Source organism: Tupaia chinensis, unplaced genomic scaffold, assembly GCF_000334495.1.
Source record: "Tupaia chinensis unplaced genomic scaffold, TupChi_1.0 Scaffold000290_1, whole genome shotgun sequence".
NCBI lineage: Eukaryota > Metazoa > Chordata > Mammalia > Scandentia > Tupaiidae > Tupaia > Tupaia belangeri.
The window spans coordinates 4,007,336-4,033,914 of record NW_006159775.1 but is presented as its reverse complement, the minus strand read 5'-3'; the positions used below and the strand labels follow the sequence as shown (position 1 = coordinate 4,033,914).

Sequence of the window (26,579 nt, the reverse complement as noted above, 5' to 3'; positions counted from 1 at the left end):
AACATTGGCACAGAAATTATTTATTCTGGGAAATATGTTTATATTCATGCATTAGCTTTCTTACAAGTGACATATTATATCTACAAACAAGTGAAACTGAGACCTCAATGGTACTCCTAGATGCTCTTTCTGACCCCATCAGTTCTGCTTAAGGAAGCAACGTGCACGAGGATGTTGCTACTAACCCACTTTTAGCAGAGTAAATGCCCTGTTATTTTCTAGTGGTGTTAATGGATTTGCACTGTTCCATCTTCTTTTTCAATGGTCTTTTATTACCAACAGTCACATATGCTTATAAGGAGCTGGTTGGGGTGCAGCCTGTAGCTTGGAAAAAGAATTTCCCTCTATATGAAGCCAGTCTAGCTATAAACAGAATTAAACTCTCATCCTTGGCTTCATGCAGCCTATGATAGAATCAGCTACCACATTTGTAAATGACTAAATTTCATTTAGTTAAAGGAGCAAACACTACTTTTAAAAATATATGTATTTCTTTTTCTTTTTGAATAAAGTATGGGCAACTTAAAAACTTTCCAAAGGTCAAGAAAAGTTATTCTCTTTAGCAAAGGTGCTTGATACTGCCAACCTCCTGGTTTTACATTCTACACATATCTACTCAAGCTTTTCAGTTCGGAACAGAAACCAATTGGAGGAAGACATAGGAGATTAAGCCTAACACTGAGGTTGGCAGATGAACTGGACATCAGAGATACATACAAATTATGACAAACATCATGGATTAATTTCTGAATTAGATCTAGAATTCTATTTATAAGTATGATTTGTAACAAACATAATATAGCATATCAAACCTTTGCAAATAGAACTGAAAGAATTGAAAGCAAATAATCATTATACTTCTCCTAGGTCAGATGGACATACCACTTTTGATTATTATTAAGGTGAGGAAAGTAACTTGAATTTTTGATGAAAATAAAAATAGAGCCAGCTAGTGGTGTGGTGGTTAATGTGGCTGGATCGCACATGGCCGACTGCACAGTTCAAGTCCTGGGTGCATTGAATTGAAAAACATGCCAGGGGTGTATATGTATGTGTGCCTGAAATCCCAAAAGGAGGGAGAAGTGGAGGAAAAGGGATGCTGGCATGACTCTTCCCTATGGGGGCTGCTTTCTCAGTTTCTTTTTCTGTCTCCCTGGTGGCAAATTAAAAAAAAAAAAAAAAAAGAATAACAACCAAAAAAAAGGATGCTCTATCATTTTTTTAAATAATAAAAGCTCTAAAGTGGAAGAAGAAATTTAATCCCATGGAATACTTACACACATACCAGAGCAGCTACTGATATTTAGTAAAGTTAATGATTATGGTAATTGAGAACTTCAAATTTATGAATGAATACAAATCAAAGATTAAGATTTATCCATATCGACCACCATTCAAGTCCTGGACTCAGTGGCTTAAACTCATGCTTGGCGCCTGTGCGTGCGTGCCCATGATCCCAAGAGGAGAATGGAGGAGAAGGGATTGCGGCATGGCCATCCCCCCTGGGGGGTGATTTCTCTCTTTCTGGCTCTCTGTCTCTCTCTGGCTTTCTGGCAAATGCACACGCCCTGTAGCAAAAACCTCTCCAAAAAAAAAAAAAAAGATTTATTCATATGTCACAGACTGAGGAATACCTCTGTGTCAACAGTACATGATGAAACAGACAACTGAGAACATAAGTGCATAAATGCATATGCTCTTTTTAAAAATCATATCTTGGTATGCAGTCTTATAACTACAATTTTAGCAAGCGAGGAAGTACACATACAAAGTAGTGATAGGAGCTGCAAGTTCCCTGCAAGTGAAGAGCAATTCATTCTAAAATAGCTTTCAGTAAGAAAGTCAGCCAATACCATATTCTTCCATCTGTAATTAATAACAAAGGGACCAGTGGAAGGTTCAATAAATAAGCACATATATTTAAGATATTAGTATATTGTACTTGCGAGGGGATACTCAGTTTTATTCTACATACAATGCTAAAGTAGTCTTGTTTCACTTTTAACTCTTTACAACACGTGCTCTGTTATTATGACAGTGATAAGAATCAGTAAAGAGTTTGGGTTCTGGAGGTTTATTTGGGCTCATGTTTTGTCTCTGCTTTTCATCATCAATGTGACCTCAAGCAAATGAACATTTCTGTGCCTCTATGTCTTCATCTGAAGTAGAAATAATAATAGTGTCTGCTATTGAAGAGGGAGTTGTGAGAATTAGATTTATAAAAGCAAGTGAAGTGCCTACAATTTTGTTACATTTTTTTCCTTACATGTATCATTCTCCACATGCAGTGAGTTGAATTGTGTCCCCAAGGAAGTGTTGAGTCCTTATCTCCAGTACTTGTGAATATGACATTATGAAAGGACTTTACAAAGTCCACAGAAAATAGAATAAAGGCAGGAGTTTATTTTAGTATAAAGAAAAGGAAATGCATGCATAGTCTTTCCTGAACATACCTTTGTCCATGAGTTTGTCAAAGATCTATTGTATTTGGAAATATGGTTTTTGGAGAAAACATTAAGTTAAAGTCATACTGGATTAGGGTGGACCAAGCCCAATGACAGTTTTTTTCTGTTTTGTTTGTTTGTTTGTTTGTTTTTTAATTGTCAGAGGGTACATGCACTCACCAGAGAGAGACAGAGGGAGAGGAAGAAAGCACCCCACAATCGGACATAGTCAGGCAGCAGTCCCTTCTCTTTCTTTTTCCATCATGTCAGGATTTGGGGCATACATACACATGTGCCTGGTGTGGTTTTTAAGCTTCTGAGACCAGCATTTGAATTGTGGTAGGCCATGTAGGAGCTAAAGTTTTAAGCTGTCAGGTCCTGGGCTCCAATCGTAGTTAACTACATGGGAGTCCAACGACTTAACCATTATGCCATATGCTGGTCCCGATTTCAGACTTCTAACCTTGAGAACTGTGAGAGAATGCATAGTCATTGTTTTACACCATCCAGTTTGTGGTGCTTTGTTGTGGTGGAGCTAGGAAATGCATGTGCCATCTAACCTTGATAAAAGAGTCAGGACTTATGGAAGTAGAAAATGAGAAGCCCAAGGTGAAATCCCAGTACTCAGGTCATTGCTTATGTGTAGGTCATTGGGTGGTCTTTGCATTTAGTTACTTCATGGGGATTATCTAGTTTTTTCCTTGCCTGCAGGGAAATATCTTGAGCCCAGCACGGTCAGGATGTCAGACAGCACACTTAAGTGAGTGTGAACACGTCACTCATCTTCCTACTACCTAGACGTATACTATTAGCATAGAAGCCTCCTGTCATGGGTAGGGGGATGTCTAAATTTAAGTTGATTAAAATGAGATTAAACTGAAAATTCAGCTTTGCAGTTGTACTAGCATCATGTTAAGTGATCAGTATCATGTTAGACTGTGCAGAATAGTTCCATCGCTTTGTAGAATGTGAGTGGATCATGCTCGATGATATTTTTGTCGTAATAAAATTTGTCCAGGATGCAAATAAAGCAAGCAGACAGATTGTACAGCAGAAAGGAAGATGTCATATTCCCCTTATTAGTATGGATAAGCAACTCCATAATTTATTCTGGAAAAAAGAAAAAGTGTATATGGTAGAACTGATATTTTGATGGCCACTCACAAGGCAGGGTTCACTTGTCGAATGGCCTATTGTCTTCTTCTTCAACTCATCTACATCACTACTTTTCTGTAATGTAGATTAAGCAATATTTATTTTATTAAGTTTGTTTAGATTGAAAAATCAGTTTGGCCCAAAACTAACCCATATCTAATGCCAGGCATTACTATGAAAAAATATATTGTACTTTGCCTTGTTCTGGCTGAGGTAAACCTCGCAGAGAATTGGTTAATATTTCAGGCCCTTCCTTGTGAAGGAGGTAAATACTGGGAAGGAACAAATGAGATCAAGAACTCCATGAGCTACGATCTTGCGCCTCCTCTTCAGATCTAATCATACAGATGAATAAATTCCTATACAAAAATACCAAAAATAAAACTAAAAACAATGACCGAATCATTTTCTTCTTAATCTCATGTACTCTGTGTTCAGGTAGCAAGAAATTTAATTCCAGTCGGACCAGTCTCCTGTGGTTTTTTTTTTTCCTTTCATCTCAGGTATTTTTAATGCTCAGAGGCATTATAATACAAAAGCATGTATTTTTGCCTGGTTTATACCCATCATCCTTACCATTACAACAAGACAAAAGCATTAAAGTAAAATTAATCATGTCAGAAGATTTTAGCAAAAACAAGTGAGACCATGCATAAAGCATCGCTTTGTCTAGTGTGAAGTCACGCTCTGATTAAAAACATATAATGAAAGTGAAAGTGATACATCATTGCCTTAGCAGTAGGGTTTTCTGAAAATGCTTTGCCGTTCTCAACATAAAAATATGAGAACATTTTGGTCTTTGAAACTCACAATGATCATTGTTTTAGAAAAATCACTGGAATTCAACCTTATTTTTTAAAAAGTAAATGAAGACTTAATGACAAAACGAGGCATGTCAGTAGAACTACTAATTAGAACACACCGGAAGGGGCAGTAGTCTGCCTTGACATCCCAACACTGAGCTGAGAGTGACTGCTCTGCATTCCTCTTTCATAAAACCATCCTTAACGCCAGCTAAATGTGGCCAGGCCCTCATGTTCTCTTCTAGAAGGTATAGCTGTTCGTTCCATCATAAATACTTGATAAAGGCATGATTGTAAAGGTGTGACGATAAAGGTGTGATTGTAGATTGGCTCTATATTCCCTGATAATGGAATCATTTTAATATACGCAACCAAGAACTCTGATCAACTGGATATTCATGAAATGTAGGTTTGGTTAATGACCTCACCACAGAATCATCTCGTTCATTTGAAAAGAAACTGTTTACTTGCTTGCACCGGGCCTTTGTTACTCCTTTATTCTGATGGAGTTATTTGCACATGATAATCACTCACCAAAACTGTCTTTTCATTTTTATTGTTGTCATATTGAAAGTCATTTCAATTCATTTGTTAACTGAGTGTTTTCTATATGATAAAAACATTCTTTTCTAGGAGACTTAGGTGTATCTATATAATCTACAAGCATTACCATGTTGTAGGTATATAATAGTTTACATGCAGGAGGTAGTAAAAATACTGAAAATTATATAAAGTCAGATACATTTGAACTATCTAAAGGGAGTCAAAATTTTAAAAATTCTATCCCAAATGCATTATAATACTATTTGAAGTATATTTCTAAACCTTTCCTTTAATGTAGAAGCATCTAATCTGGAAATGAATATTGCTCTTGATGATAAAATTAGGAAATAAAACAGAAAGTGGCAGAAAGATGCAAGAAGTAACTACTTATTCTTACGAATAACTTTTCCTAGGAGGAGTGAGAATACCTTGCACACAACAAGAGTGAACCAAATAGTTATTGAGCATAGGTTGCATTGTTGTAATCACTCAGTCTATTCGACAAATATTTTGATTATCCTCCTAAGATCTTGGAAGTTTTGCACTTCACCAATTTAAAGTTAGGTGTAGCCAAACAATTTTAACCCCCCCCCCCAATATAGTGTGCTAATTTAGGGCAGAAGCTTCAAGAGTAAGTGGGAAATTATCTTCTCCTCTGTCATGGCAATGGTGATAAGCCAAATGGGAGAGTTTCAATCACCCTCAGTACAAGCATGAGAAAATGTGGAACAGAGCCCCAGCTAACCTGCCTTAGACATGTAATATGAGAAGAAAAAAAAAATCTTCAGTAAGATAAGCCACTAAAATTTTGGAATTTGTGTCTGCCTAACCTGACTGATACAGGAATGGGTAACAAGACGGTCTGGTGGCTGATGACAAGGAAACTGATATGGGAGGTTGGGAATATGGAAATACACATTATTGTTTAGAAAATCACTTAGTAAAACTGCTATTTGCTCTTACTTGGAAGGCTAATCAGTTATTTAATGAACTTCTACCTCCAAGGGAAGATACTGGAAAACAGAATGTTGACAATGTGTATTGGCTGCTGTTGGCTGCACTTGGCAAGAGCTACAGAAAAGAGAGATCATCTCAGAGAAAAAATTGGCCCCCTTATAAGCAGGATTAAAATGAGAGTCTAGAAGTTTAGGGGTAGGCAGTGTTGGAAGAAGCAATGATTTTCAACCTCATCCTGTAGAAGATGAAATTGAGCAAAAAAGGGATATTAAAACTTAATTTAGTAACAAAGGCAAAATTAAAGACATGACTTCCATAGTAATTTCATTTGAGTTAGGATGTCATAGAAGAACATTTTAATTAAGGATGAGACATCCCACAATGGGAACTTTCCTATCAAATCATAACAGATACAAGAATATAAACAGAGAATATGTGTGCGTGTGTTTGTGAAAGAGGTGGGAATGTGGGCAAAATAGAAAAATACAAAGGAAAAAAATTATTCTAAGAAGTATATCAGGAAAAAAAGTGTGGTGACTGGCCATGGAGTGGAAGAAAACATAAAAAACATCTAAGTTTTCCAGAGAGTATCTTGTCAAAATCCAATAGCCTGGAAACAGATAAGCTACTGTCAACTAAATATTTAAAAGAATCCCCTAAATGTTTACAGGCATGGAATGTATTTATAAAACTCTTCTACTTTCAGGAAAAGCATCTTCCTCAGGCTAGTTTCTGATATACCCAAGGAAGATGGTGAAAAAAGAAGGCTCTCCAGATGGTGGTGCCAATGGCCATGGAGAGCATAGATAACAAGCTGAATTGGCTAGAGCTCTAATCTGCAAACACAACCTACTCCATAGATAAGTACTCTTTAAAATGTCTATCTGGTGGATTTCTCGTTCCAAATCAAAGCATTTACTACAGCAATCCTGTCTCTTCCATTCCATGTGAGGAATAAGATGATTATTACTTTTTCATTTGTTTTCAGGTCAAGAGGATCTTCAAATAAACATGATGCCAGGATGAATGTCCATCACTCAGAAATCTCTGACAATGAGGTTAGTGACCTGTGGTGATCTCCTTTGGGGGGAAGGAGTGAGAGTACTTTGAGCATGGTAAGAAGAATACACTGGGACCAGCAGTTAGCGTAATGGCTATGTCACTGGACTCCCACGTAGTCAACCGTGGTTTGCATCCTGGACCCAGTGGCTTAAAACTCACGCCAGGTGTGTGTGCGTGTGTGCTCAAGATCCTGAGAGGAGAATGGAGGAGAAGGGATTGCGGCACGGCCATCACCCCTGGGGTGTGATTTCTCGCTTTCTGTCTCTGTCTCTCTCTGTCTGTCTGGCGAGCACACGCATCCTATGGCAAAAACCTCTCAAAAAAAAAAAAAACACACTGAATATAGTTAGACAGATTAAGGTAATCATCTACAGGTCGAGATGGAGCCCCACACACCTACATATCTGCGCATATGCCCTCTGCGGACTCATGCTAGATGTGTAGCAGGTATGAGAAATAAATTATTTGTTGGTTTAAGCTCCTGAAATTTTAGAGCTACTTGTTACCACAGTATAATATATTTAGCTCTTCCTGACTGATACCCATAATCTTCATGCTAGGAACAGATTTTATTCTGAAACAAGTTGTGTCTTCTTTCTCAAACCTTACGTAAGTAAAAAATATGATTCAATCTTTTTGTTTTCTCTGTGTGGCTATAAAAAATGCAAAGTTAATTAAAACAAAAATAAATATTTATTGAGGGAGAAATATATTATAAATACAGAACCTGAAGATTTAATTTAATTTATAGTCTTATTTAAATCTCACAATAATCCTATAAGATGAGGATAATAACCAATTTGTTGATGAGAAAAAAGATCAGAGAGTAAGCAGCTTGCCCCAAATCATACAGTTAAAAGGTATTCAAGGGTTATATCAATTTAGATCTATCTGTCCCCAAAGATGTTAGTGTGTATGTGTATGTGTGTGTGCATAAATGTGTGTATATAGTTTCATTTTGGATACTCTGCGGTTCCTTAGACAGAGTTAAAATGTCAAGATAGTTGCATTGAATTATGACCTAGTCAGTCATTGTAAATGCAAATTTTAGCACTTCACATCATAATTTGCAGTTCAGTCGATAAACCAAGATTATATTCTTAACCTTTAGCAGTCAAGAAGTTAGTTAACCATACTAGCTAATCTATACTAATCCTATTCTATAAATGAAGTACTATTCTAAATACATAGGATCTATTTATATATAGATTTTTATGGATGGAATGGGTCAGCGGAAATTAAATTCCATCCGTCTGCATGGACTCTTGACAAGTGACACCTCTTGGTGAGACGACTTGGTATTCTATCTGAAGCAGGACTGTTTGATGGAAATAGACACCAGCGTTCTATTTCTCTCTCGGCCATTAAGTCATCCTGTGACTCTGGTATAACACCTCTTCTCTTTGCATTACTTAAAGTAAAAACCAGAATTGTGAATTTGTCATAGAAACTCCTGTTTGACCTTGTTTCTGCTGACATCTTTAGCCACCACTCAGATCTATTCTCTCCTTCACTCTCTTGAGTTCAGCCATACACCTGTTTTCTGCAGGGTCTTTACACTTACTGTCAACCAACTTTGAGCAATCTTATCACACCTCTTCACCTGGGCACCTGACAAACTCCTTCTCTCCTTCAGTTCTTAGCTCAAACTTCACTTCTTTGGTGATATTCTCCATGACCACTAAAGCAGACCAGGTCTCTCCATTACAAGACCATCTATATTTTACATACTTCTACAGAGCACTAAGACTTTTTTCTTTATATGTTGTTATCTGCGTTTGTTTATTAATGCTGGTTTCTCCCATTAAACTCTAAATTCAGTGTGGGCATAGTCATATTTGTTTTGGCTCAGCATTGTATCCTCTGAGCTGAGTAAGATCCCTGTTTCATAGGAGAGATCACTTATATTTGTTGAATAAATGAAATGAGTGTGTAAAATGAGAGGGTTGGGCAAGGAGGTCATTTACTCTTTCTGTGCTCACATTCAGTGGTTTGCCAGACTTAGTTAGCCATTTGCTTAGGAATGACACAGAGCAACTTAAGCGGCTCATATAACTAATACGAGCTTCTTTCCAGACTCAGTAGCAAATACCACAGCTTGTGTGTAAAGAGGCATCAGAATTATTTGTACGCACACTTTTCTGGAGAAAAAGCAACAGATAAATTCAAAAGAGGTAAAAACTGGACATAAATAAGAGATGACCAAATAAAGTTAACCAGTTCTTCCAGATACTGAACTTACTTGAAATACAGTATTTGGAGTGACCAACACACACATATATATTTTAAATCTATGAAAAATCCACTAATGCACTGGTGCATGAATACACAGTAGCACATAATTCAAGATACATAGCAATGTGCAGCCGTGTATTTCAAATTAGAATTGAGCTCAATGAAGGTAAAATTAGATGCTAACATGTTTTAAAAGTCCAAATACAATTTTCTCTCCTTCCTGTTTGTCCAAAGTCATGGAAACTATTGTTCCATGAGCTAAAATGAAAAGTTCCAAGGTAGGAGACCTCAACTGCCATTCTATTGTGTAAAATCTTTAGGTCACTGTATTTTAACTAGCACTGACATACAAAATTAGAGGGGTATTCTTAGTGTAAATCCTTAATTCTTGAATTTATCATGACAATTCCTTGAAATAGTCCCAAGGGAATAGTGGCTCTTGGTTAATATTCCTATTCCAACCTCAGACTCTGTAGATACACAAATTTCAGTTTCTAGGAGCCATTATGATACCTTCTGCCTTTTGGCATTCCCAATCTTAGGCACTCTTACTAAATACTTCCCCATCCACCTCTTTGCTTAGATAATTCCCACCCACTTTTTTTCAGGATGATGCAGAATGGTTCCCTAACCTCTTATGTTTAGACTGGGCCCTTTTCGGTGCTCTTATAGCACTGTAGGATTTCCCATCTATCCCTTAGCACACTATACTGTAATATGAGAATATTGAGAGATTGTCTTATTTGTATTTTACCTTACTGTTCAACACAAAATGGGTTTTCAGTAATTGCTCCTTTTGAATGAATATCTGTTAAGTAAATTCCAAATTCTTTCTTGGTAGTTACAGTCATTTCGAATGTATCTCATTTTCAGAGGTTCTGCTACAATGAGAAATGCACTGCCGACAAAACCCACCTGTCTAGAAGTTAACTAAGATTAAATAACTAGTTTTTGTCTCGGTTCTTGTTAATAAAGATAATATGATAAAGGGACCCCACAGATACAAAACTCTTGATTGAATTTAATTATTTCCCTCAAAACAGTCATAAGAAATGATTATTAGCTCTTGACTAACTTGATTCTCCTTTCCCTAGGTCCTCAAAGAACAGAAATAAACTGAAATCAAGAAAGAGAAGATCTGGGCTGGTGGCTAAGGGAGGCAGATTCCATATGGCTGACCACCCAGTTTGAATCTTGGCCTAGGGGGCTTCAAAAACATGCAAACACGCAGGGTGTGTGTGTGTGTGTGTCTGTGTCTGTGTGTGTGTGTGTATGTGCATGTCCCAAATCTCAACAAGATGGAGAAAAGGAGGAGAGGAGAATGCAGCATGACCACATTCCACTGGGGAGTGTTCTCTCCCTCTCCCTTTCTCTCTCTGTCTCTCTCTGGTGAGCACACTCACCTTCTGGCAAATTAAAAAAATAATAATAACAATAAGAAGAAACAGGATCAATTGAATATATTAACATGCAAGTTTATTTTGCCTTGAATAGTTAGCAAATAATCCATTGCGTATTGCTCAACTATAGAATATGAGCAAACCTATATTTATCTTTTAGAATCAAAGTTCAATGTCTTATATAAGGTTTGTTTTCTCATTACTATTCCTTTAAAATGTATAGGACGCGCACACACATATGTGTGAAATATACATATGTATACATACACACATGTGTATATAAAATACTAAAAACCTAAAGTATATATACAAATATACTAAACACCTGAAGTATATATATGTGTGTGTATGTGTATACTTTATATATATATATTAAAGTTTTTTCCATAGGGCTCATGCACTTGCTAGAGAGAGAGAGAGACAGAAAAATAAAGCGAGGGAGAGTGAGAAATCACCTCCTGGGGGTATGGCCATGCCGCAGTCCTTCTCCTCCATTCTCTCAGGATTTTGAGTAAATATGCACACGTGCCTGGCATGAGTTTCAGGCCACCAGGTCCAGGACTCAAATTGCAATTGACCCTGTGGGAGTCCAGCACCTAACCATCACATGACTTGCTGACCACTAGCCAAGAGAACCTGCCTGCATGGATGAGATCAAGGTAAATGTCCTCCTGAGACCAGAAAAGACAACCTAGAAAACCACTACAGAGCAGTTCCCTTTATTCTCTATGACTGATAAATAAAAGACCCCCAAAGCTCCCTGCAGAACCGAATTGAGGAAAGAACTGCAAATTAACTGACAGGAAGAGGAGGAACAAAAGGCATTTATTTCCTCTACCTTTAACAAAGGAAGTTTAGAGTGATGAAAAGAAGGCACGGGCTTTTCTAACTTAGCTTTGTGATTTTCATTCTAATATTATCAGAGAAGTCATCATTGGCACTTGGAAGAGAAATCTATATTTCTATATTTTTTTTTCCTGTCATTGCTCATAGAAAACAACAAGGAAGCACCTAATACGTAGAATCTCGTATCTGAAACTTAGAGAAAAAGAAGCCAATTCCTGGGAAATAAATACTTTTATCCATCAGAAAGAAATTGACTTATGGGGAATACAAATGGAACCCAGAGCTCTCAATGCTGGACCTTGGAGAGGTGCTTCCACGTGTGGGCTTGACAAAAACTTTGATATGTAGAAAATCTATTACAAAGAGTACTTTGTAGTCACTGGAATTGTTTTGCTTGATCTTTGCACCAAGGGTTTAGGGCCTGCACAGTGCAGGAGGCATCATTTCTTTCTTTCTTTCTTTTTTTTTTTTGCATTGGCCATTTTAGTATTCATGCCTCCTGTACTGCTTCCTAATAAGTTAAGAATGAAATGGGAGACTGCATGCAGGAGGGAGAAATGCAAGAAAAGCAGTCTGGGGGCCAGCAGGTGGCATGGTGGTTAAGGACGCTTGACTCCCACATGGCCCACTGTGGGCCTGGCGGCTTGCTATCTCACTTTCACTTTCTCTCTCTCTCTCTTACTCTGTCTCTCTGGTCAAACTAAAATAAATAAATAAAGTTAAATAAAATAATTCTTTCAGAAAATACAGTCTGTGCTTTTAGCATATTACCAAAACAGTCTTCTCAGTGAGAATAATTATTTCCTTTGCTGTTTGGGTAGAACAAACCACTGATTGGCTGACTATTTGAATTTTGTCTTTCTTATATTACACAGATCGACTTTTTCTTTTTTCTTTTTTTTTAAAAATGTCTTTCTGTCTGATACTTTTTTTAAGAATTATTTATTTTTATTTTATTTAATCATTTATTTATTTTAATTTGATCAAAGAGAGACAGACAGAGAGAGAGAGAGATAGAAAGAGAGAGAAAGAAAGTGAAAAAGCAAGCTACCGAGTCTGGGACTTAAACCCTAGTCAGGCATGTGGGAGTGTCTGGCGCCTTAGCCACCACGCCACCTGCTGGTCCCCGTAGATCCACTTTTTCATTTCAACTCCTGTCCACTCTATTCAATTTATTACTTAAGAGTAGCACTTGTACTGTGTTTCTGAAATATAAACAGCATAACAGGACAAAATCTAAAGACAGTTGTGGCATACCATTCTTCTTTGTTACATGTAATGTGTGGAAGTAGAATAGCTCCCGTAAGTGGGAATACATGTTTCCGACTGTGGAATGCTATCTTTCTAAGAGGAGCATGTCTGTGAGACAGACTGAGAAATGTGTGCTCAGGATAAATAGGCCAAGAATGGGAAGATTAGAAAGCTCCAGCTCACTTCGGGTTTTAGGTTTTTGTTAGTTAATTTGTTCGTTTGTATGCACACAGTCATTCACTAAATAAGCAGACCCCAAACCAGGAGATTACCACCTACCATTAACTGTCATCCTTACCTCCCTGACAAATTAGCTGAGCGCTCCTTCTGGAGCAGAAGAATGGCGATGGGAAGGTCTGAAATCCCTGATGTTTCATTGGATAGTTCCTTATTCCAATGAGAAATATTTCTTCATTTATTACTAGGTGGCTTGAATAGTATGGAAATCTCTCAGTTACCTAATTTCTTTACTCAGTTTTACCAAATAAGATTCTTAATTTTTAAAAAAAATACAAACAGGCAGCAGAAATTATCCAGATGAGCTAGATAATTTTCAATAAATGTGAAGTTTTCAATAAATGTGAAAAATATTGCTTCTCTTGGGACCATGTAGTCACAGCCTGCCAGAGAATACTCTATTTTTTTATAGTATGAGTCCCAGTGAAATAAAGAGTGTAAATAGAACAGACATTTATTTCCAAGTGGTGAGTACGTCTGAGCATAGAAAAAGGGTTCAAGATCTTTAAATATTAAGATGTTCCCATGATAAGAACTTTCCTATACTTAATTTCTTTATTTCCTTTCATCTCAAACCTGATAAACTGAGTCAGCAGATGCCCATTTTTCTTTACTTTTTAGTCTATAAATTATAACATCAACACATAAAACTGTAGGAAATGGCTCCCTATCCTAGAGCAGTGGGTTGACGGGTTGTGTCATTGCAGATAACTTGTCTCCCCTTAGCCTGGTGTCTCTCAGAAGTAGAGGTACCCTCCTAGTACTAGTGCTGCAATTAGAGCACCAGGCCCTGTAATTTACTGAGTGTGTGCTATGTGTTAGATGATTTAGAAACACAATTTTATTCGAAAAACAAATTCCAGTGGCTCTGACAAAATGAAGAAACCACGACTCAAAATATCCCTGACTTGCTCGAGGTCCTAGGTCCAGGTTTGAATCCAGGTCTGTCTGATTCAAAGTTCATGTTTTCTTGCTACATCCCTCAAAGGAAGGGGTTAAATCAGGCAACGTGAAAACTTTCAGCAGGGTGACCACTATATTCCAGTCTTTATCTGTTGTCTTGGCATAATTAATAGAATTCCCTTTCATGTTTAAAAGTGTCATATTGTTTGGACAGGAAGTTTAATGGTCACCCTTTCTCTGAACAAGGTTTAAAATGAACATAAGACTTTCTGAGGAATTGTTCACAGTGCTTTAATTAATCTTTTTACCTTTACTATGTTAATTTTTTTAAAATCATTACTGAAGGACTTCAAAGAAGTAGCAAACTTGACCTAGTTTGGTGTATTTGGGAGAAAACAGGTGGATTTAGGAGTGAATAGCATTTACTGGTTGAATTGAGCTAAATCTCCCTGCCTCTTTTCCTGTTTCTTTGTTGTCTTTGAGAATCTTTTGTTTTCCTGCTTTTCTCTCTCTCCCTCCTAGTCTCTGTGTCTCATTCTGTGTAGACTTTTTCTATTGATCAAGTGTCCAAAAAAATGATTCTTTGGTTTTACTTTAACTTCAGTTTTGATAATTCTTTAAAGTACAGCATGAAATGATTCTTTGGTTTTACTTTAACTTCAGTTTCTGATGACTCTTTAAAGTACAGCATGACCACTCACTTAGATGTTTAAATCACTATTATTGGCATTTTAGTACAGAGAATAAAAACCATTTTAAGGCATCCTTCCTTCCTTCTCCTTATCTCACTGTTACTATTCCACCACTTCCTTACTACAACTGTAGTGTATTGGTGTCCAGGGAGCTGTCTCGTCGCAGCTCCTGGACAGTGCTACTGCAGGTTGCACTGGGGTAAGCCAGCTCCAAAACGTATTATTTCAAGCACCACCTCACATGTCTTTGCTCCTCGTCTGCTCGTATGGGCAAACGGTTGTCCTGTTTCTATTGTTTTAAAGGACCTTCAAGAAGAGAAAAGGAAATCATTTCTAAAAATCTGATAAAAAATGTAACTGCATGGAAAGACACATGCAAGAAGAAAATCTAACTTTCACTTTGGCTGGTTTTAAACGTATGGCTTTGATTTATGGATCAAAATTACTCATTTATTATTTTATCTATACAGCTCTGGGCAATTTTGACAGTTAAAATTTAGTTTTATTGACCAGTGCAGCCACTGTGCCCACGAGGGGACTGAAGCACACAGCCTGCCATGCTCAAGAAACGATGATTTTTGATTCCATGACTGAGTCAGATTGGGAATCATAACCGATATAACAATAAGTTCCAAATCTCAGCGCCCAAGGCAAGAGGTTTGCTGTAAAACACAATCACCCTTCAAGAAGGGGAGGAGGAGAATCCGGGGTAGAAGTTTCCGAGCGCAATTTAACGCACTGGGAGAGGCCACAGCTATTGCGGTCGGGTCCGTCTAAATGGCACAGCAGTACAAGGGGGCGTTTCTGCAAAGACCTCTTTCCACAGCCTAAAGATTAATGAGCACCAACGCCTAAAAAGTAAAGTGAGTGTCAGTTACAGAGACGATGAACTAAACCACCATTTGGATGTGAGAATATGGACTCGTGCTACTAACCAACCCTTCACTTTCCAATCAGCAAAAATAATAACTGAAAAATTTTTGCAGATCTTTGCTCCCTCAGCCTCCCCTTCATGTGGGCACACACAGAAACAGAAACCAGCTCAGTGATTTTAGGCCAGTTTTCATTTAGGTCTATTCAGACTACCAAATTGGCCACCTTTGCAATGTTCATTTACTCTTTTACTCAAAATCCCCTGTGATAGATAAACAAACCTCCAAAGGGAAGCAAATCAATAACATGTCTAATTTGATTAACCACGTTTTCGAATTCATCAAGACAGCTCTAACCTGAAATAAATAGGTGAGTAAATAAATAAATAAGTGCACTCACTTGTGAGTATTTTCCAAGTCTTTTTTTCATCGTCGTAATACTGAACCAAATTGCTGGGGAGACGGTCCGGTCCAGGAGGCAACCCTCCAACCAATAACAGCATTTTCTTGTTAGAGCGAATTCTTCACCCAAAACAAAAAGAGGAGATGGATAACCACATTATTGTAGAGTCTTTTTTAGTGGCAACAAAATCATAACCATCAAAAGAATGTTCCTTGCTTGCAGATTTCTATTTCATTTTTTCCTGTTTCTTCTCCCATTCATGTCTCAACAATTTTTTTTTGAACCAGCAGCAAAATGATCAGAAGAGCTGCACATCCCCATACTCATGGAATAATAAAGCTCCCTTTATGCAATTTGTTAGAGGTTCATTCTAGAACGACCTTTTTCTTATATTATCCCTTTAAATCATCACTCTTTACAGCTGAGTACACATGAAATGCTCTGGAGTTGTACTAAGGTTAAGCATTAAAGTTGCATGTCAAAAATCGTATTAGTCAAAATCATTATTATAAGCCATTCTCCACTCAAAGAACCTTGAAAAAATTAAGGTTATGCAGAGTTTGTGAGCCAACTCTTTAATCACCCTGGGAACTTTAGATATCAGTTCGGTACAATTAGTAGCACAGGGGTAACTGGGGTGGGTGGGTTCACCAGTTTGAACGTGAATTTTGTTTGTTTGTTTAATTTAGCTTAGACTTCTGCCTTCATCCTCTCTCTCCACTCCAGCTCACCCTCCCCTCTGCTCTCCCCCTGTGCACCACTGGCGATACAGCAGCACCAATTGGTAAAAATGAGACTGTGATGTTGTTGTGAGCCTCCCCAGAGTGGAGCCTGCCAATGCTTGCCACTGATCCAGCGGCATGAACCTGCTCAACTGTGCAAAGTCACTCTAATTCCCTCCCTCTGTTTTTCTACCTTCTCCCCCAGGGGGCAACCACTGAAAGGAGTGACTACCCACCCATCAAGAGCTGGCAATTCGCTGCTATTAACCGTGACTGTGATTCCCAGTCTGCCTGGCAGTTCCTGAGAACAGGCCTGCAACGTCTCATATGCAGTAAAAGCTATAAGATGCACCCTGGCCGGCACACTCGACCTGATGGATGTACAGTCCTCAGGAACAGTAATGGATTGAGCACACTTGCGATTGGCGCAGGGAGGGAAGGCCCAGACCCCCACAAGGGGCCTGCTGATTTAACAGTCGCTTTACATATAATTGAACTTTTTATTTACCTGAAAGGCTCAAGGTGGTGGTGGAAGAAAAGGAACAACCATGGTTGAAGGAAAAAGTCAATAAATACACAAAGATTCCTCTTCCATATGATCACAACTCACAGTGTGGCTCTGAATCTGTTATGGCCTATTCAGCCCATTCTGATTCAAGGACACTTGGCAAGATATGCCATTGCAGAGAAGCTTTGTTTGTTGGTTAAGAACCTAACGTTGGGAGAGTTAACTTAATACCGTTAATGACATTTCCATGTGAAGGAAGGGAACAAGAGAATTCCTATAATGAAACTCTTGTGCCATTGAGAGCATCCTGTCTGCCTCAGTAGGAAAAACACCTCCTGGAGAAATGCCTGTGTTAGAGATTCATCAGTAGAGGGTGCTGTACTTAACAGAGGAATCCAGTAGCTGCTTGCAGTGTTAATGTGCTACCCTGTGGATATAGCTGAGCGAAAAGAAAAGCAGACAAACCCAACTTCTTTGAATTTAATGGACATTTGAAATGTACCCATATAGACTGCTAGTTGACAAACAAAGTGCATTAGCAAAGAACTCTGTACTTTGAGTATTCCAGTGCATGGCGTGGTCTTGTGACAGGCGTTAAGGAAAACCACTGCAGGAAGTATCTCTTCTTATCTGTTCACAATTCACATGCCATATACGCTCTTAAGATTCATGGTTTCAGATCTCATGTATGGTCATTTTTATTTTTTACAGTTGTTTATAGTACAAATAATCAACTACTCTGTGTAAAGACAAGTCAAGGGGCCAGAGGGTGGTACAATGGTATAATGTGATTTTCTGAGCAGTTGACCCACATCAAAATGTTCTGGGTTTGCATCCAGATCTCCACGGAGTAAACCAGGCATGAGTGTGACCATGATCTGGGACCAGCTGAAGGCTGGAGATAGCTTCTGGTGTAAAGACCTTGTTGGAGGAGCTGTTTCTCTCTCTCTCTCTCTCTCTCTCTGTCTCTCTTGCTAATAGAAAAAAAAATTAGTAACTAATCATAAAAATGGAAAGGAGTTAGGGCCAGCAGATGGTGTGGTGGTTAAGGCACTGGACTTCCACATGGCTGGCTGAGGTTCGTGCCCCAAATCTGGGGCTTGAAATCACACCAGGTACATGTGTGTGCAAGCCCAAAATCCCAAGAGAGAATGGAGTAGAAACGATTGTGGTGTGGCCATCCTCCTGGGGAGTGATTTATCTCTTTCCCCCCCCCCCCCCCTTGAAAAAAGAAGGGCCCCTAAGAAAAAAAAAAAAAAAAAAAAAAAAAAAAAAAAGAATAAAAGAGAGAGAGAGAAGTCAAGATGAAATAATCATATTAGGTTGCTACAAGTTACCACATATAGATAAACCTGCTCTACAGGAAGCCAGGACTCTGTGGCTGTCCCAATATTACCTGTCTATGTGTTGCTAGACTGCAGGTGGGACAGGTAGATCAATAGTAATAAGATAGACACTGAAAAAAGGACTCATGGAAGTGGTGGTTGTAGCAAAAGCAACATAATAATTACATTTCTGGGTTTTTAAAAATTTCTGTTTTAATACAGAAATACAAACACTGTTTTTAAAATGTGTTTAATGAATGGCAAAGGGAGGGAGGTAAATGTCTGGTTCAAGTATGTTTACATATGTTTGCAAGGTCATTTCAATTATTGATTAGACCAGCTTCCCAGGATCAGTCTCACTGGTGGTTTTCCACACTATTTAAATGGACCATCTCTGTAAATGAGGAGAGGATCTAGAATCTACATTATTCCCCCCACCTCCTTTTTTTTTTTTTTTTGAGAGGTTTTTGCTATAGTTTGTTTGTTTTTGCTATAGGGTGTGACAGACAGAGAGAGACAGAGAGATAGGAGAGAGAGAGAGACAGAAAGCAAGAAATCATCCTGGGGGGTGGGAATGGCCATTCTGCAATCCCTTCTCCTCCTTTCTCCTCTTGGGATCTTGGGCATCCACACACATGCGCCCAGCGTGAGTTTAAGCCACCAGGTCCAAGACTCAAACCACAGTCGACTACATGCGAGTCCAGCAATGTAGCCATTATACCATCTGCTGTCCCCTGCCCCCCCCCTTTTTTTAAAGAGAGAGATACTTATTATAGAGTGTGTGCACTTGCTGGAGAGAAAGAGAGAGACAGAAAGTGAGAAATTACTCCCCTAGGGGGAATGGCCATGCCATAGTCCTTTCTCCATTTTCTTCTCTTGGGATATTGGGCATGCACACACATGAACCTAGTGTGAGTTTTAAGCCACCAGGTCCGGCACTTGAACTGTGGTCAACTACTTGGGAGTCCAACAACATACGCATTACGCCATCTGCTAGTCCCTGCCCTTTTTGCTTTAAGAACCAGCCATTGCCATCTGTCCTTTAAGAAATGGAACAGACGGGACCAGCAGTTAGTGTAATAGCTATGTCACTGGACTCCCATGTAGTCAAGTCCCGGATCCTGTGGCTTAAACTCACACTGGGCGCATGTGCATGTGTGCCCAAGATCCTGAGAGGAGAGTGGAGGAGAAGGGATTTTGGCGTGGCCATCCCCCCTGGGGAGTGATTTCTCGCTTTCTGTCTCTTTGTCTCTCTCTGTCTTTCTGGCGAGTGCATGCACCCTATACCAAAAACCTCTCAAAAAACAAACTAACAAAAAAGAAATGGAACAGAAACTACTAATGTGTAAGCCACTGAACAGTTGGCAAATGGTAATAACATCCACTCTGCCAAAAATGACATGATTCAAGGGCTAGCTAACATAGCAAGCAATGAAAGACTCCACCTAACTAAGACAAATCCCTATGCCATCCAGGTCTCCACAGGGAATGTAAAGAATTCCCAGGAGGAAAAGGAAATCCCATCCACCTTCTAGGCTGCAAGCTTTCTATGAAGGGGCAGTGCTCGGAGTCCATTATATATGGCCTCCTTAGTGAGTGAAGACACATTCCAAATCCTTTACATGATTATATTTGTATCATCATTCATTCTATTTGTTATGCATTTTACTTAGGCTACTCTTTCTTTAAAGCTTGTATTACTCAATTTTACAACCCAGTGTCAATACTATTTCATTGTAAAAATAGTTTTAAACTCTATTTTGTGACGGTTAGCCAAACAGAAATAAAAATGTAGGATAAAGCAAGTGAGAAGATGCCTGGGTTAGAAGAAAGAGCACACAAAATAACAAAACACATTGGCGTGGTTTTCTTACCATTCCTCCACTGACTTTCAATGTGCTAGATAAAGCCCCATTTTACCCAGAGATAAGAAAGTTTCCATAGTTATTATAAGAAAATAATGTACATTTGGACATTACATAAAACTGTGACACCCTCTGGATCCAAATAAAGGGACCTAATAGTGATTACTTTACATTTCTTATTGCTTGAGAATAATACAAATGAGAAAACCCATCACATATTTTATTTTGATATAAACGCAATGTCAACTATTCAATTACTCCTAGAAAGTAATACACGTGAATAATTCCTGCAGAAAAGCCTCCATTCTTTTTACAATGTGCAATTATTATAGCGACAATGACAATAATGACAGATAGTAATGAATGTGTATTGAATATTGAACCCCTGATCATCATCCTATTTTTTTGATGTGTGTGAACTTCAATCTGAAAACACATGAAAAAAGATACCTTATGAACTAGAGAGGTAAAATGAGGAGAATCTGAATTAACTGTGCTGAAGAGGGCTTCAATTACTTTTTAAAAATAATTCCAGCAGTGCTTTATGGTTTTAATTTTAGATTAGGCAAAATCTACAAATGTAGCCTTACTGCAATAATTAGAGATCCTTCATATGACAACACAGTGTATCTTTTAGAAGCTCTTTGTATAGGGAATGAATTTAGTCCAAAGTAATATATTCTATTCATAGACTTTATGTTTAAAAAAATATTCTTAATGATTGGGGAAAACATAGAAAAGATATTGAATGTTGAAGCGGGGAGATTAATGTCTTTGTACTGACTGACTTGCATGGCATTCCCTTTTGAAAAAGCAATGTAATACACTGTAAAGTTATATGTAATCCAATGTAATATAAAGAAGATTATGATGATAATAAAAAATAAAAAAAAATTCTGTCACTCTTCATTTTAGCATTATCTAAAGTGGCGTACTTAAAAGATAAAGAATTAGAGAAATTTAAACAAAAAGCTGTGTGTGTCATGAAAAATAACATTACCTGAAAGCCTTTGAGTTTCTAGATTCTTGTGTAGAAAAATATAAGGTTAAAAAGGCGATGGAATTTGAAGGTCTCCTTTGTTCCATCTCAGTAATTGCCCAACATTTACCATGTGTCACATTTGGGCGTGTGTGTGCGTGTGTATGCGTGTGTGCTGGCGCGCATACATACTTTGGTTCCGGGGATGAATGATTGAAGAATGACCTAAAACCTCTCGGTGTAAACAAATTTTTCATCATACTGGTGTTCTAAGTATGGTAAAGTCTCATTTATTTATATTTCAGTGATTTGGAACTTTAATAATTGGGAAACAAGACAGATAAAGTTTTCCTCTCCATGATATGTGAACAAAGTTTTCATTAACTAGGTTGTAGGAAGAGTTTGAACCTATTAAAGAAATCAATTGACTTTTGCTGGACCTTTACACCTACCTGTGTACAATTGGCCAAATTCATTTTCTAAATTACAAATCATTCTCACTTATTTATGAAAGAAGATACTCTTTAGCGTTCTAAGAATCATTTAATCGGAGTTAGAAAAGAACTTTGAGACAATGGAGTTCAGTGGGTTTTAAGTCTAACGAGTTACCAGGATTATCTGAGGGAATTTGAAAGTTTATTCTTGATATAGATTCTCAGTTCCCAACTCTCAGAGATTTTGATTTAATGAGATGAGGACTGAAAATTAATAATGTTTCACAGACTTCCAGTTAATTCCAACACACAGCCAGATATGTTACCTCTGAGCACCAATGTCCATATTTTTTAATACAGCATAGACATCCCTAGAATATTTTTTTTCATAAGAAAGTATTCTTTTTCTTTTCTTTTTTCTAATAAATTTTTGCTATAGGGTGCATGTGCTTGCTGGAAAGACAGAGACAGAGAGACAGAAAGCAAGAAATCATCCCCCTCCAGAGGAATGACCACACCACAATCCCTTCTCCATTCTCCTCTTGGGATCTTGGGCATGCATGCACATGCACCTGGTGTGAGTTTCGAGTCACCAGGTTTGGGATTTGAACTGCAGTCGACCATGTGAGAATCCAGTGCCTTAACCACTAGGCCACCTGCTGGCCCCTCATAAGTAAGTATTCTTACCTTTTGGGAAATGGACATCAGTTTTTCAGATCCTCTCTATTGCTGAAAGTTGTTGAACAGTGGGGTGGACATGCATTTTTTTTTCTCTCTCTCTTATGCTGAGCTGGAGAACTGGAACCGGCAGTTAACATAGTGGCTATGTTGCTGGACTCTCATGCAGTTGACCACGGTTCAAGTCCCGGACCCGGTGGCTTAAACTAATGCCAGGCGTGTGTACGTGTGTGCCCAAAATCCCAAGAGGAGACTGGAGGAGAAGGGATTTAGTCATGGCCATCCCCCCTGAGGGGTGATTCTCACTTTCTGTCTCTCTGTCTCTCTGGTGAGTGCACACACTAAAAAAACCCCCCAAAAAAAAAAAAAAAAAAAAAAAAAAAAAAGAAGAACCTGCTTAGGTCTTCTAGAGAAAAAACAAGTGCCAGACTCGACAAGCAGCAATTCAAATATTCAAATATTGGAAGATAGTTGTGATTTGTATTTTCTCCATATTGAAATTCCCATTTCTTTCCAAAGGACTCTTACTTTCCTGATCATCCTGGCTACTTACTTTAAGTATACTCTAGGCTGTCTCTGTTGTTTTCAATATGTGAGGGTTAGAACTGTACATGATGAGACAAATGTGACATGCAATGTGACAAATACTACTTTTTTTTTAAGGCTTTCTAACACCAAATAGTCTTCTAGCACCTGCACTGCCATGGTGGGTTCCTGTTCAGCTTCCAGCTACTACAAATGCCATTTTCTTCAGCATGTGTTTTCAAGCCAAGTTTTTCCTTATCCCATATTTCTTTTAATTAAAATATTTTTAAAAGATGTATGGCTATTTTAAACAAGTTTATATACTCTATTAATTTAGACACTTGGTTTCCATTCGTTCTTTTGTGATTGTGAACTGAGTTCTTACTGTGCTCCAGGTACTGTTCTAAGGAGTGGATATAATACCGGGAGCAAGAGGAGTAGATTTCTGCTGTGCATGGCACTTCATTCCATCCAGGCGAGGCCCTCGGGGTTCTGGAGTCAGAACCGCCTAGTTGTTCAGAGTGCAGACCTCATAGCTAAGACAAAATGCCTGGTTCTGGCTCTGCTGAGATGGGTGAGCTTGGGCTAGTGTCTTTGCCCCTCTATAACATTACTTATAAAATAGGGATAATAATAGACCTAGGGCATAGGCTTCTTTCAGGATAGAAAAATAAATATATGTTAACATTTTAATCCATGCTAAATAAATTCTGTCATTGTCATCATCGACATCATTACCATCATGACCAGTATTCGTTTTACCTTGGCGCAATTTGCAGGTTTGGTAAGTAGCTCACCTGAGTTCCTATCCAGATTTCATTACTTAAAATCATAAATAATTGTATTTCCATTGTCTAGATAGTTCATCCTAACTTGCTCTCTCTGAAATGACATTACATCACTGGGATTTTTACCCTGAAATACCCTATATTCGCTCTGTAGGAGTAGATGGGTATTTTTTGAAACATAAAGATTTAATGGAAAAGTGAATCATTTCTGAAGGGGTAAAATAAACTGGAGTAAATAATCATTATCCAAGCTTTCAAAAACCAAGTTAATTTCAAGCTAAGAATCAGTCAGGGGATGGCAAGGTGGTGCGGTGATTAAAGGCGTTGGCTTTCTACATGCCAATTACGATGTGAGTCCTGGACCTGGTGGCTTGCTTTCTCCATTTCTCTTTCTCTCTCTCTGTCTCTCTCTCTGGTAAAGTTAAAAAAATAATAACAAATGAAATTAAATAAATATGCATTTCTTAAAAAGTAATGAGTCAATCCAACCTGGATTTACATCCTCTTTCTACCCTTGTCATGTTTAAATATCTTTGAGCTGCTGCTAAGCCTCACTTGCCTCATCTGTGAAGTGGGAATAATGGTACAGGAATGTTGTTAGGGTTAAGTGAGTTCATCTAGGTGTAATGGGAAAATAAAGATTACTACCCATAACCAAAACCACCTTCTAGAGCTAATCCTCCAGTGAATGAAAATCCCTGCTGACGCCTTAAAGGATCAATGTTTCGGCATAGTGAAGGGAGGGGAAAAATGATGCTCTCAAGGTAGTCTAGTAGAAAGAGGCTAGGGGAAATTGGAAAAAATTAAGACTTTCCCACAACTTTCCAATTTCAGGTGAACTTTAGTAAACTCATGATGGCTTAGTATTCCATAAAAGTACTAAATGAGCAATTTTACGTAAGCGGTATGGCAGCAATGTGTGGGAGTTAGATCTGGGAGTCAGGAAAGGCCGGGAAAATGCAAGCTCCTAGGGATGCACAGACACGAGGTCGGTCGCCTGAGTCAGTTCAGGCTGCTGTAACAAAAATATCACTGGGTGACTTAAACCAAGGGAATGTATTTCTCACAGTTTTAGACACTGGAAAATGCAAGGTCTGAGTGTTGGTAGATTAAATCACTGGAATTTTTACCCTGACCTACCCTACATTTGCTCTTTAGGAGTATAGGGTATTTCAGGTTCCTGAAAATACCTGGTTTCTGATTATGTCTCTAAATGGTGGCCTAAGGAAAGGGGAGTGAGACAGAGAGAGAAAGAGGGAGAAAAAAATAGAACGTGCTCTCCCTTATTTCTCTTTCTCTTTTTAAGTTTATTTATTTGTTTTGTGAGAAAGGAAGAGACAAAGAAGGACAGACAGAGATAGAAAGACAGACAGGCATCCCCAACAGGGACCTCATACCACGACCCAGCCCCGGCTTCAGCAGCCCTGTCACAGGCCCATTCACACGTGCCCACCACACTGGGAAACCCTGGGATGGGACTAAGACCTTCCCAAGTGGGCCCAGCAACACAGTGCACTGCATTTCCGTTGTGCAACTGCAGCATGGCCATCCCCCCTGGGGTGTGATTTCTCACTTTCCCTCTCTCTGTCTCTCTCTGGTGAGCCCATGCACCCTATGGCAAAAACCTAAAAAGCAAAAACAAAAACAAAAAACATTATGCACATGGATTTAAACCGTTTTGCACCAAAATAAACTCATACTTTAATTTGATTTTCCATGAACTTCTGAAGTCCCCTATACAATCGCACTGTGGATTATGGTTTCGATGTCTGAATTTTCAGGGACAAATATTTTATTTCGTTCACAGCAATGGGTTTTGGATTTTTACAGGCTGTGGGATTAGAGGGGTTTGCAGCAATTTTACCAGATCTTTAGCAGACCTGGGAAGTCCTCAGCTGATATGTAGGTTATGAATGAAAAATATTTGTATAGTTACCATAGTGATCAATTGCTAAATGACAGTTGTAATTACTATGCATACTTATTAACCTTAAAAGCACTCATTTGAAAATCAATCTTTGAAATTTTGGAATTTTTATTACTTAGAAGCCTTTCCAGATATCATGTGTTACCCCATTTATAAATCACCAACATGTTTAATGAAAATATGAAGTCACTGGGCTTCCTACACTGGTATTGATCCAGCTTTCATTCATAAAATCAACCAGTCACTTTCCTGGCCACCAGCCCTCTCTGTTACGGTCGTCATCAAACTTCACGATATTCGAGTAACCAAGCTTTATGGTATCCTTGACACTTCTCCCATTTTCTTGCCGTGTTTTGTGGATTCTTTAGCTGCAATGTCTCTTCATTTTAGTCAAGCTGCCATCAGCCTTGCCAGCAGCGTGGGTTCTCTCTTGAGCTGTTGTAATAGTGATGTCCCTGCTTTCTGTATCCCTGCCTTCATCTAATCTACCCTACATGGTTTGTCAACTGAATTTTAACCAAGCCTAACAGTAGTGATCAATTACCTCAGTCTTCTTAAAAGCCATCAAAGTATTCCTCATCACCTATTAACTCTAAAAGCATATTTCCCCCACATCATAACCTCTCTTTTCCCCTCTCTTTTCTTTTTTTATTCTTAGGTAAATGCTTTGCTTGAAATTCATGTCAGGGTTAAAAGAGTTTGTGAGTGGAGGGAACCAGCAGTTAGCGTAATGGCTATGTCGCTGGACTCCCACGTAGTCGACCGCGGTTCGTGTCCCGGACCCAGTGGCTTAAAACTCACGCCGGGCGCGTGTGCGTGCATGCCCAAGATCCCGAGAGGAGAATGGAGGAGAAGGGATTGCGGTGTGACCATCCTCCCTGGGGGGTGATTTCTCGCTTTCTGTCTCTGTGTCTCTCTCTGTCTGTCTGGCGAGCACACGCGCCCTACAGTGAAAATCTCTCCAAAAAAAAAAAAAAAAAAAAAAAGTCTATGAGGGGAGAACTAAAAAAAACATGGAAAAGAAA

The 26,579-nt window shown here is 38.5% G+C and overlaps 1 protein-coding gene across 1 annotated transcript in view; it reads right to left on the bottom strand.

Annotated features, from left to right (window-relative positions):
• KLHL14 (kelch like family member 14) overlaps window positions 1-26,579 on the bottom strand; it is a 114,221-nt gene that overhangs the window by 58,368 nt on the left and 29,274 nt on the right. The window contains 1 exon segment of the mRNA XM_027772661.1: window positions 15,801-15,922. Coding sequence (XP_027628462.1) covers window positions 15,801-15,922 — 122 coding nt within the window.